The sequence below is a fragment of the Equus asinus genome, chromosome 25 (genome assembly GCF_041296235.1).
Source record: "Equus asinus isolate D_3611 breed Donkey chromosome 25, EquAss-T2T_v2, whole genome shotgun sequence".
Classification (NCBI taxonomy): Eukaryota; Metazoa; Chordata; class Mammalia; order Perissodactyla; family Equidae; genus Equus; species Equus asinus.
The window spans coordinates 13,056,052-13,068,229 of NC_091814.1; the positions used below are offsets into that span (position 1 = coordinate 13,056,052).

General features: G+C 49.1%; 1 protein-coding gene across 4 annotated transcripts; it reads left to right on the forward strand.

Moving 5' to 3' along the window:
* TARS2 (threonyl-tRNA synthetase 2, mitochondrial) lies at positions 1-11,920 on the forward strand. Of its 4 annotated transcripts, none has more exons than XR_011498000.1 (18): positions 1-157; positions 475-671; positions 986-1,109; positions 2,015-2,139; positions 3,066-3,183; positions 3,302-3,366; positions 3,827-3,905; positions 5,071-5,217; positions 5,406-5,504; positions 6,062-6,279; positions 6,760-6,922; positions 7,140-7,277; positions 7,461-7,538; positions 9,255-9,355; positions 9,570-9,667; positions 9,839-9,911; positions 10,535-10,649; positions 11,554-11,920. XR_011498000.1 is itself a non-coding variant. In XM_014865386.3 (18 exons), the coding sequence occupies exons 1-18, from the start codon at positions 92-94 to the stop codon at positions 11,700-11,702; spliced, it is 2,157 nt and encodes a 718-aa protein (XP_014720872.1). In that variant the 5' UTR covers positions 1-91; the 3' UTR covers positions 11,703-11,920. The 4 variants fall into 4 exon arrangements, 2 of the variants coding, with proteins under 2 accessions (XP_014720872.1, XP_014720870.1); XM_014865386.3 differs by having other exon boundaries at positions 9,566-9,667; XR_001401913.3 differs by having other exon boundaries at positions 15-166.
* Positions 11,921-12,178: the final 258 nt, after the last annotated feature.

Here is a 12,178-nt window from a genome sequence, read left to right on the forward strand (position 1 = left end):
TAGGTATTGTTGGGCCAGAAGCCAATGGGGAGTCCGGTGAAGGAGAAGCGGCCATAATTTGTTTGAGGATGTAGCACGGGTTTCAAGGAACATGGGGCTGTATCAGAGGTGGCGACGGCTCTGGCTGCCGGGGTTACACGCTTGCGGGCTACATACGGTGCGTGAGGTACTCAAAAGTTGCGAACCGCAGCCCAGCTGAAGCCCAAGATGTAGGCTCTCAGCCCAGCCTGACACCCCCTACTCCCGCCCTGCGTCCCCGGACCCGGCTACCCTAGCCCTTAGATGCGCCGTCTTTTTCCTAGGGCCAACAGCCTGGGGACTGTAGGGCTGGCAGCCTAGGGCCCTCTGTCATCCAGTCCTCTTAAAGACTGGGAATTAGGACGACGGCCACTTAAGTATCCTCATCTCCCACCATCCTCAATTGCAAGAAGGAATGATGGGACCTGTGTTACCGCCTACAATCTTTCCCTCCAGGCAGCTGTCCCGACCCCTCCTCACTGGTTGGCAGAGCGGCTTGGCCTTTTTGAGGAGCTATGGGCTGCTCAAGTAAAGAGGGTAGCAAGCATGGCACAGAAGGAACACCGGATTATTAAGATAGCACTTCCTGGAGGTCACAAAGTGGACGCTGTGGCATGGAACACAACCCCTTACCAGCTAGCCCAGCAGATCAGGTACCAGGCCCATTCGACACGTACCGGGATCGTCCTACTTCTCTACTTTCTCTGACGTAAGCAGGGAAAGAAAACTCTGCCTGTTTTTTATTTCACCCCCATGAAGATAGCCTTTCCTGTGGATTCGTTTTTATCTGCATTAGTTTCAGAGTTTGCTCTTTCTCTATTATAGGTCCAGAAAAAAATTATAGGTTCTATTGCTCTGGTAACACATTTCCCCTTTGCAAGTTTGGGGTTGCTGAGAGATGAGTCCCTCTCTTCCCCTGTGGATTGTAACCCTGTCTTTTTCTTTATCCCCACCCCCGCTGTTGAAGTTCAACACTTGCAGATACTGCTGTGGCTGCTGAAGTGAATGGAGAACCTTATGATCTGGAGCGGCCCTTGGAGAAAGATTCTGACCTCAGATTTCTGACATTTGATTCTGCAGAGGGGAAAGCAGTAAGTTTCTTCCTTATTGGGAATACAGTAGCTACTAAACTAAGAGAGATTTAAGTGTGCAATTCTAGAATTTATTTTCTTTTGCCTCAGTTTCTCCATTTGCAATTAGGAGGAGACCTGCTACACATTGTGTGTCTTGACTATTCCTGGCTAACCTGGAAACTTAGGATGAAAGTTTTTACTTAGCCTAGGTTTGTTAGGGAGACATTGTTTGTGCTAGTGAAAGGGAGAGATAATAAGTTGAAAACAGAAGGATAATATGCCCATCAGCTCTCCCGCCCCCAACACTTGAGACACACAGTATAAGTCATCTGTAGCATATATTTAATTCTAACATGACTTCCACAACTGAGCACATGACCTCCTCCCCACTTTGTCTTCTTCATGTCAGCTTGGGTAATGCAGACCTCATCTATTAGGATCCAAGAAAATGGAGTTCTCGTATCACCTGTGTGTAAATGGTGACAAAATCCTAGAGGAGTGGTTGCATCATGCTAGATCCTGGGATGGAAAACATATAGGGCTAAAAGACCAAACTGTCCTTAGGAACCACTGCCTTAAGAAGATAGTTTACCCTGAAGCCCTAAAAGGAGATGTTATAGAAGTAGCAAAAGAAAACCGACTGGCCTTCTACTTTTCTGCCCTTGCACCAGGAAGCACCAAGGCGTGGGGCTGGAGGGTACTCTCTCTGTGCACTGCCTCCACTGGCCTTCTCCCTTTCTTTTCTCATTTTTTTACTTTTTATTATTTACTGGTCACCTTCAAGGTTAGGTTCCCCATTTTGTGGTAGTTGTTCCTAGAAGAGCCATGCTGGTTTCACACCAGCTTCTCCAAGGAGAGGATCAGAGAGCTAGAGGTTAAAGGAGAAGGTTATGAACTCATGAACTCCTTTCTTGTGAACCCAGGTGTTCTGGCACTCCAGCACCCATGTCCTGGGGTCGGCAGCTGAACAACTCCTGGGTGCTGTCCTCTGCCGAGGTCCAAGTACAGAATGTGGCTTCTACCATGATTTCTTCCTGGGAAAGGAACGGTGAGTAGTGCAAAGAAGGAGGAGAATGATTCTGGGGTGTCCTTTTGTGGAGGAGTTCAAACCATTTTATTGAGAGACTTCAGGGGAGGGTCGAAGAGCTGCAAGGACAGTTAGATCTGACGTCCTCGGCCTGGCCGGGATCTCCTTAGCTTCACAGTTGCCAAACTGGGGTGGTTTCTTTTGTAGAGATTTCACCATATGTTACTTTATTTTTCAGCTTTTTTGAGGTATAATTGTCAAATAAAATTGTAATATGATTAAAATATACATGTAATAATTTGATATACACTTACGTTGTGAAAGGATTCCCACAATTGAGTTAGTTAACGCATGCATCACGTCACATGCTTTTTATTTTTTTGATGAACACTTAAGATGTACTCTTGGAAAATTTCAGTTATGCAATACGAAATTGTCAACTATACTCACCATGCTATACATTAATTCCTCAGACCTTATTCATCTTATAAGTAAAAGTTGGTACCCTTTTACTGGGGTGGTTTCTGGGGCCTCAGGCATGTTCAATTTGGAGGAGAAAGCTGGAGGGAGGGCCTCTCCAAGCCTCAACTGTGACCTTGGTAGCACCTTCTCCACTAGTTCGTGTTCTTCCTTTTCTGTCTAATTCTGCTTGAAACTCATTTTCTCTAGCCTTTATGAATTCTTCAACGTACTCTTCATCCCTTATTACTATTGCTCTAATTTTGTCCATCCAAATTGCCTGCACTCAGCTTTTAATTTCATACATAAATGTTTTGCTCCAGCTGTAAAATTTGTACTTGATTTCCTATTTATGTTTTCTTTTAGTTTGTCTGTCTTTGCCAGTAATTCTAGATATTTCCGGAGGGCAGGATTTCACCCCCTAGCCAACAGGTGTGTCACCCAGGTGATACTCCTTAGAGGATGCAAGCCAACCATCATCTTTCCAGGACAGTCCGGGGCTCAGACCTGCCTCTTTTGGAGCAGTTTTGCCGGAAACTTGCAGCTGCTGCTCAGCCCTTCCGGAGGCTGGAGGCTTCCCAGGATCAGCTTCGCCAGCTCTTCAAGGTGGGGTGGAGACACACAGGTTTAGGAGGAAGATCCAGAGGCATGAGGGAAGAGGTGGTTCTCTCCCAGGACATCTTTATGGGAATAAAGACTTGACTTCACTCTTTCTTTCTTCCAGGATAACCCCTTTAAGCTTCGCCTGATCGAGAAGAAAGTGACAGGTCCAAAAGCAACAGTCTATGGGTGAGAGTTGCCAAGATTGAGGAAAACAGGGAGAGGTAGGGATGCACTAAGAAGGCCAGAAATGGGATAAGGGAAAGAAGATAGAAGAAAAGAAATGGGGACAGGAATTGATTTTCATCTCCCATTGCTCTCTCTCTACGATAGTTCTCTCTTTTTTTTTTAATGGTGAGGAAGATTGGCACTGAGCTAACATCTGTTGCCAAGCTTCCTATATTTTTTGTATGTGGGACACCACCACAGCATGGCTTGATGAGCGGTGTATTGGTCTGCGCCCAGGATCCAAACTTACATACCCTGGGCTGCTGAAGTGGAGCACACAAGCTTACCCACTATGCCACCAGGCTGACTCCTGTACAGTAGTTGTTTTTCACTTCCTTTTTCTGTCAACTAAAGACTATGAGAGAGAAAGCTAGAAGCTCAAGAATTTGGAAACCACTGACTGGCCCCTTCTTTCTCCTAGGTGTGGCATGTTGGTTGATCTTTGCCAAGGCCCCCACCTTCGGCATACTGGACAGATTGGAGCACTGAAGCTGTTAACGGTCAGTTGGGAGGGCAGGGTTAGAATGCGACACCCATTTTCACTGGAATGAGTAGGAAAATGGGAAGATGAGCCTCTCTCTCAGTGCCGTCTCTACTCTGTTAGCTAAGGGAGGAATCTAGAAGGAGAAACATACTTAGTCTCCGCCTTCTAGAACTTCTCAGTCTGATGGCAGATACTAGACACCCTGCCAGGGCCCAGAAACCAATTCAAATTCCATGTCAGACATGGAGAGGGAGAGCATGAACAGGCTGGACAGGGTCACATAAGGGAGGCTCCTGTGGGGAGAGGGGTGTAGAACACTGTTTGACAGGCACAGGGAGAATACTCTAAGTCAAGGGCTTGCCGTTTATGAAAATACTGTTCTGGGCGAGGTGACTTGTTAGAGGAGTGGGAGCAGGGAGAGAGAAGAGAGGCAGATAGATATGTAGAGCAGAAAGCCCTGAACTGAAAACCTAGCCATTGCGTTTGGTCCTAGCTCTGCTGCTAATTAAGTATGTAACCTTGGGTAAATCTCCTTACCTGTCTTCCCCATCTATAAAATGAGGCTGTTAGTACCCGTCCTACCAGTAAATCCATGTCATAGAGACAAAACCAGTTAATGCAGGAGTGTGTGTTTGCGGAAAAGTTAGAAGTGCTATAATGCATGCTGTTTCTTGTTAGTACTATCATTCAAGGAAAGAGCAAGGAGAGACATTTGAATTTCATGTGGCCAAGAATAGGATATAGTGTGGGAGACTGAGTTTCCTAGCAGCTGTCTGGGAGATTGATAGGGGGATGGACAGACTGACATTTGACCAGAGCCTTGGGTTACTCCCCTCAGCAGTCCTTAATTAGAAAGGGAAGGAGGTGCTGGTAGGGCAGCGGTAGTGAGAATGGGGAGAAAAAGAGGTGGCAGAGTGAGGTTAGGCTTGGGCGGGGCGTATGTAGGAATCAAGAGTCAGGCACCTCCAAGGCTGTAACCATGGCAAGGGGAGCCTGGGGGATAGCAGTGGCCATCCTCCTGGTGGTGATGCTGGGAAGAGAAGTGAGAGAGATGAGGTGGGATCATTGTCAAGTGGCATACCTGTGATGCTTACACTGAGAGTATCATGTGAGGTTGAAAGAGAGGTTGGGTAGCTTCAGTTCTGCCCATCTGCCCTTTGACTCCCTGTGTCCTTCCACAGAACTCGTCATCCTTATGGAGGTCTTCAGGCACCCCAGACGTACTGCAGAGAGTATCAGGGATTTCCTTCCCCACAGCAGAGGAGCTGAGGGCCTGGGAAGAATGGAGGGAGGAAGCAGAGTTACGGGACCACCGGCGCATTGGGAAGGTACAGAAATTAGGAAAATGGTGTGTGTGGGGGGTGATGATAAGGGTTGGAGAGAGAGGAAGGAAACTGAGTGTGAAGTTGGAGCAGATTCGGAATCCAACAGATTGAGCAGCTCTGTCAGTTATTTCTTCTGGCTTCCAAAGCCCCTGCTTCCCCCTTGAAGTGACCGTTACTATTCCTGACCCCAGGAACAAGAGCTCTTCTTCTTCCATGAACTGAGCCCTGGGAGCTGCTTCTTCCTGCCTCGAGGGACAAGGGTGTATAATGCACTAGTGGCTTTTATCAGGGTAAGGAGGACCCCAGTCCAGGGGAAGAAAGACCAGAGAGGGACTAAGGGCCCAGAAGAGGCTAAGTTTTAAAAGAGGGGAATTAGGGCCAGCCCAGTGGCGCAATGGTTAAGTGCGCACGTTCCGCTTCTGCGGCCCGGGGTTCGCCAGTTCAGATCCCAGGTAAGGACATGGCACCGCTTATCAAGCCATGCTGTTGTAGGTGTCCCACATCTAAAGTAGAGGAAGATGGGCATGGATGTTAGCTCAGGGCCAGGCTTCCTCAGCAAAAAGAGGAGGATTGGCGGCAGATGTTAGCTCAGGGCTAATCTTCCTCAAAAGAAAAAAAAAAGAGAGGACTTAGAAGCATAAACACAAATATCATAAAGTGTTGGTGACCTTTATCAAGGTATTAAAAATGTGTGGTCTGCAGTGGGAGCATAGAGTGGGAACATGGTACTTAACAGGTTGTAGCTGTGATCAGCATGACCTGAGGGCCAGGAGAATCACACAGCAGTCACCCTGCCTCCTCTCCCCCAAGTCACTCTGACATTCAATATCTGTACCCTCCTCTGCAGGCCGAGTACTCCCGCCGTGGTTTCTCAGAAGTGAAAACCCCTACACTGTTTTCTACGAAACTCTGGGAACTATCAGGGCACTGGGAGCATTACCAGGAAGACATGTTTGCCCTGCAGCCCCCAGGCTCTGACAGGCCCACTGGCTCCCAGAGTGACCACTCCACCAGCCATCCCACAGACACACTCGCCCTCAAGCCCATGAACTGCCCTGCGCACTGGTGAGCTGGGAGCCAGGAGGCCTGGGTCCTCGCAGGGCTAGGCAGCAGGGTTGCTAAATAGAAGTAAGAGAAAGTACCTTGGATGAATTCTGGGACGCCTGATTTGCGTTTTGAATCTGCCCTCTAGCTAACCATGTGAATTTGGGAAAGTCATTGTACCTCTCTAAGCCTCAGTCTCTTTATGTGTAACATCAAGGGTTTGGAACTGCTATCCGAGGTTTCTCTTTCATCTCAGTGCCTATCACAGAACAGGAGCACAGTAAATGGTATCTGTTAGCATTGCTGAGAAATTCACTTTTGAACCAGGCGGGGCTCAGCTCGTGATGAGCCAGACTGACAGGACTCAACAGGAGGGCATGCCAAGGCTGGAAAGGACCTTAGCTAATGGTGCAGAGAAGGAACCAAGCAGAGTGGGCAGAAGAGCAGTCCTCAGGGGCTAGTTTTCCCTGCGGCCCTGACCCCTCCCCACCCCAACCTCAGCTTGATGTTCGCCCACCGGCCCAGATCTTGGCGAGAGCTGCCCCTGCGACTGGCAGACTTTGGGGCCCTGCACCGGGCAGAGGTTTCTGGCAGTCTGGGAGGACTGACCCGGCTGCGGCGCTTCCAGCAGGATGACGCTCACATCTTCTGTGCACCAGACCAGGTGGCCTTTCCCCAGCTCCACCAAAGCTTGTCTACACCACCTTCCATTTTCCCTGTGAACCACCAACAGTCCTGACCCTCAGTGGCCCTCTTTATATACTACATTTCAGCGACATTCTCTTCCCAACTTTCCTCTGTTTTTGCCCTCTTTTCTCCCCAAACTACCGTCTTCCCCAAGTTCTGTCTAGCACACACTCACCTTTATTTCCTGCCCCCAGCTGGAAGCAGAGATCCGAGGCTGTCTTGATTTCCTCCGTTCTATCTATGCTGTCCTTGGCTTTTCCTTCCGCCTGGCACTGTCCACCCGACCTTCTGGCTTCCTGGGAGAGCCTTGCCTTTGGGACCAGGCTGAGCAGGTGAGCAGGTGGTCAGGAAGCAGAGGCAGACAAACTGCTCTCCTATGGGAGGGGTTGGGAGATGAGAATCAGGATCCTCAGCAGAGGCATAGGCTGAGAGGGTCATTTGTTGGGGACTGGAGGGATATGTTGCTCATAAAGTCTAAGATAACGTAATCCTCTTTTGTCTCATTCCCTGTAAAGGTCCTTCAACAGGCCCTGGAAGAGTTTGGAGAACCCTGGGACCTCAACCCTGGAGATGGTGCCTTCTATGGGCCTAAGGCAAGCTGGGGGCCCTGGTTACAGTTTATTTGTTCATTTTTTGTTTTGTTTTACTAAATGTTTAACAAACGAAGGAATATTTTTTAAATTTTGTAGGATATAGAGAAGAGCAACACATTCTCTGCCCCCATGGAACTTATGGTCTAATGAGGGCTGTGGGAGGTAAATCGGGCATTTCAGCACCATGGGATCAGTGCTGTGTAGGTACTAAAGGAAAGGGGGTCAGGAAAGGCTTCCTACAGGAATCTCTTTCCAATCTGAAAGGTAATTGTTGGCCAAGTAAAGAGGGTGTTTCAGGAGGGAACAGTGTAGGCAGAGGCTGGGGGGAAGGGTGAAAACTCACGTGGCAAGTTGGAAGAAGTGAAAGAAGTCAGGGGAAAAAAGGACTGAAAAGTGTCTGCTGGATTTAGTAAAAAGGCTGTTAGGTTTTGAAGGACCATTTTTGATAAAGTAGGGATTGGGGGTGGAGTCAGAAGTGAATGAATGGACATAACTCTTTGAAGAACTTTGGCTTTGGCTTTTCTAAAGACAGAGGAGAGGAGCTGAAGGTCCTGGGTAGTCAAAAGAGATGCTTGTGAAGGGAGAGACTTGAGAATGTTGAAATGCTGTGATGAGAGGGAGCCTGTGTGGGCCAGGGAGAAGTTGACATTGTAGAAGGTGTTTCATTGGAGGAAAGTTCCTGGGAAGGCTTGAGGGGTGAGATCGAGAACCCTCCACAGAAGGCACCACCTTTGCCATTGTTTTGGAGGCAGGAGGAAAGGCTGGAGGTAGATGCAAGGAAGTTTATAGGTGTGGTGACAGGAAGTTGAAACATTTTCCCATCTCATGATGTCAGTTTTCTGAATTCTCCGTCGGATCGGAGGCAGGATCATTTGCTGATAGGAGTAGGGGAGAGGAGAGTTGCCAGTGAGGGGGATGAAGATACGAAGAAAGAGGAGAAAGCTTGAAAATCCTTGAGGAAAACAGAGCTTATTGGGGCAGTGAGAGGATTGCTGGCAAGCAAGGGCCCAGGTAAGGTTTGAAACAGCGACTTGTGTGGTGGCATCCATCCCTGTTTTTGCATCTGTGTGATATGTGACATATTGGGCAGCACTGAGCAGTTCTTTTAGAGGCCCAAGCAGGTGGGAGGTGAGGGTGCCACCAGGGTGGGGTTTTGCCATGTGGATGTGAGAGGAGAACAGTGATAGGAGGGAAACTAGGGAGAGTGGTTACAGCGGCATGAGGGGAAGAAACAAAGGTGGGATGGGCCTGTGAACGGGAAGGAAGAAGAGGAGTTAAGGAACCTAGAGATTGAAGAGCCGTTAATAGGAATCATTCTCAGAGCCAGAAGACCAAGAGTAATCAGAGCAGGGTCTCAGGGCCTGTTTCAGAGGGGCAGCCGTTCTGGGCAATGACAGGAGGAAGGGTCTAGCCATAGTCTGGGTATGGGTAAAGGTCCCTGAGGTGGGGAGCTCAAGGAATTGAGAGGCCAGGCTGTGGATAGGTTGTTCATGTGAATGTTGATGTCCCCTAATATTATAATACCATTAAATGGAAAGAGCTACTGCAGGGTCCCCAGTGAGTGAAGTAGAGTATAATACAGCTGGGTGATGCGTATCTCAAAACAACCTGGAACATAGGTAAGGCAGGGGTAGGGGGCGGGCGAGTGGTGGGCACCGATCATGGAAGATATACTGATTCTGGTTTCTCTGGTGCCTTCTCATCCTTCTCCTCCAGATTGATGTGCACCTCCACGATGCCTTGGGTCGGTCCCATCAGTGTGGGACAATCCAGCTTGACTTCCAACTGCCCCTGAGATTTGACCTCCAGTACAAGGGGTACAGAGCCTCACTGCATCCCCTTTCTTGGCTGCCCATAGAATAGGTGGAGAACGACTTCCCCTTCCACCTTTGACCCTAAAAACTAAACCAAATCCTCTACACCCTCCCCTGCCAGGACTGAATATTTCTTGAAAACTGGAAGGTGATCTTGGATGCATGTTTTATGCCACTTCCTGCATTCCACCCACCCTCCTTTTTCTCTCCAAGGCAGGCGGGGGCCCTGGAGCATCCAGTCCTCATTCACCGAGCAGTGCTAGGTTCTGTGGAAAGAATGTTGGGAATGCTGGCAGAAAGCTGTGGGGGAAAATGGTGAGACCTCTAACCACAGATTTCTGTTCTGGCCCTCAAGCCAGATAGTGCATGCTCCAGATCCTGGCCCCCTTTAGACTACAGCATCTGTTTCCTCCTAGAACCTGCTCCCTACAGCGACACTTACAGTCAGAGCCAGAATAATTTTCCCTCCTCTGTTCTCTCAACCAGGCCACTGTGGCTGTCCCCATTCCAGGTGGTGGTCATCCCTGTGGGGACTGAGCAAGAGGGATATGCCAGGGAGGTAAGGAGTTGGGGGTAAGGATGGGCCGAAGCAGGACTGATAGGGAGTCTGAGGCTGGGCAGTGAGTGGGTAATGGCCGTCACATGGGGTAGTAAAAGGGACACAGCACTTGGAGCCACAAGACCGAACTGGACGGCTGCCAGCCTGTGTGCTGGGAATGCCGCGTCTGAGAAATGAGACTAATCCCTGCCTGGTGGGGACTGTGTGAAAATTAAACAAACAAACAAATGTTAAATGCTGACAACAGAGCGCTTGGCACAGAAAGGGGCTTGGATAAATGTTGGTTTTATTTTCCTTTCTAGAGAGAAGTAAGGATATGGAAGGTACCAGAGTTGAGCAGCTGGTTGGGTAGAGCGGTAGCTAGAAGCAGGCAGAGTCCAGGCAACTATTGGCGAACTTGGCTTCAGTAGGAGGCAGACAAAGAAGCTGTGGGGCCTGGGGAGAGGCCTCAGTGTAGAGACGAATGAGGAGGGATTGTATGAGGAGGGGTTGTCCTGAGAACTGGAGAGCTTTGAGGCAGAGGAAGGAGGAACAGCTGGGGTTTGCGGAAGAATAGTATCAGCCTGTTCTACCTCCTCAGCCTTCCATTAAATTAAGTTCCTGTCACCAAACCTCTGCCCCAGGCACAGCGGAGCCTGCAGGCTGCAGGACTGGTCTGCGACCTCGATGCTGACTCCGGACTGACCCTTAGCCGGAGAGTCCGCAGGGCTCAGCTCGCCCACTACAACTTTCAGTTTGGTAAGTGGCCATGTCAGCACAGGTCCTTGGAGCCCGACATCACTGCCCTCTACACCGTGCTTTTTTTCTGTCTGTTCAGTTTGTTCATCTGCATATTTGGGTAAATTGGGGCTCATTACTTGACTGGGCAGGAGTCAGGATTCAGGACACGTTTGGGCCCTAGGTTCCTTCACCCCCTGACAACCACCTGTGACCCTCAAACAGTTTTCTTCTGACTCTCACACTAGCTCTTGGTGTCTGTTAGGTTAATTAACCAAGGGAGCATCGGAGAGAAAGGGTCAGGAAGGGTTAATAAGGCATTAATTAGTTAGCTTTGTTTATTCTGGACTTAGATGGAGTCAGCCCTAAGGGTGAGGAGAAAGGCCTTAAGGAGAAAATTCTAGCCCTACCTTGCTCCTTTTTCATTTTCCGAGGTTCAGAGCTCTGTCTAGAAGGCAAGGAGCAAAAACTCCTTGACCAGGTTACCTGTTCTCTAGTTTTACACACCCACGCGCCCTGCCAGCACTTAGAGCAAGCTGCCCCTTGACCTGCACGTGTATCTTCCACCCCTTCCACCCTCCCCTTTCCTTAATGTATACACACACACACACACACACACACACACAATTTCTCTCTGTGACTTCTGCTTGACCTGTTTGTCTTTCTCTGGCTAACCCTACTATCTCTGAGCCCTGACTCCTGACTGGAAGTGATAAGGCTTGTGGAATGTTTATCTCCTCAGGATGAGCCCCTAGGGAACTGGCAAGCAAGAGACAACTAAACATGTCCTTTTCCTGAACTATCTCTGGGCTCTGCTCTCACCTTTCGTAAAGATTTAGGTCTCTTAAATTTCTGCATAGCAAAAGGAAATACCCCATGTGGATAAATTTGGTTTGAGATTCCCAATCCTCCCCTCTTTCTGCAGTGGTTGGTCAGAAAGAGCAGAGTAAGAGAACAGTGAACATTCGGACTCGAGATAATCGTCGACTTGGGGAATGGGATTTGACTGAAGCTGTGCAGCGGCTGCTGGAGCTACAGAACACCAGGGTGCCAAATGCTGAAGAGATTTTCTGAGCTTCTGTATATAGATGTGACAGAGACCTGCAGGAGCCACCAACCTCCCTGAACACAAGAGAGCCCCACCTGACTGACAGAGTCTGGAGTCCCCCAGACCCCTCAGAACTTGTGTGGAGGCATGAATCTGCTGTCCTGGAAAGAGATTTGGTCTGGGGGAAGCTGCAGCTGTTTGGATGTGAGGAGAGTGAATCTAAAAATAAACTTGAAGCTACGGAGTATGTGTCTTCATCTCTGACTCCTGAGGAGGGATAAAAGCAGAGTTTGACTCTGTCTTCTCTCTTTTGTCCCAGGGTGTTGGGGAAATTGAAAAGGGGCAGCCCAGGCCTCTCACTGGGAGGGGAGCTCCCTGGGACAGATGTCTGGCTCCCCACCCTAAACTCCTTAGTGCTCTGTTTTCCCTTTCCCAATTCAGCGGGTTGTTAGATCCCTTCTTCACAGAGGGCAGCATGCAAACGGAGGAATCAAAGCATAAA

Excerpts from the sequence above, each read along its gene's own strand:
- TARS2 (XM_014865384.3), top strand. The coding sequence starts at position 92 with ATGGGGCTGTATCAGAGGTGGCGACGGCTCTGGCTGCCGGGGTTACAC. Across the intron at positions 3,906-5,070 it reads GAGCACTGAAGCTGTTAACG|AACTCGTCATCCTTATGGAG; the intron begins GTCAGTTGGGAG and ends GTCCTTCCACAG. Across the intron at positions 9,356-9,565 it reads TTTGACCTCCAGTACAAGGG|GCAGGCGGGGGCCCTGGAGC; the intron begins GTACAGAGCCTC and ends TTTCTCTCCAAG.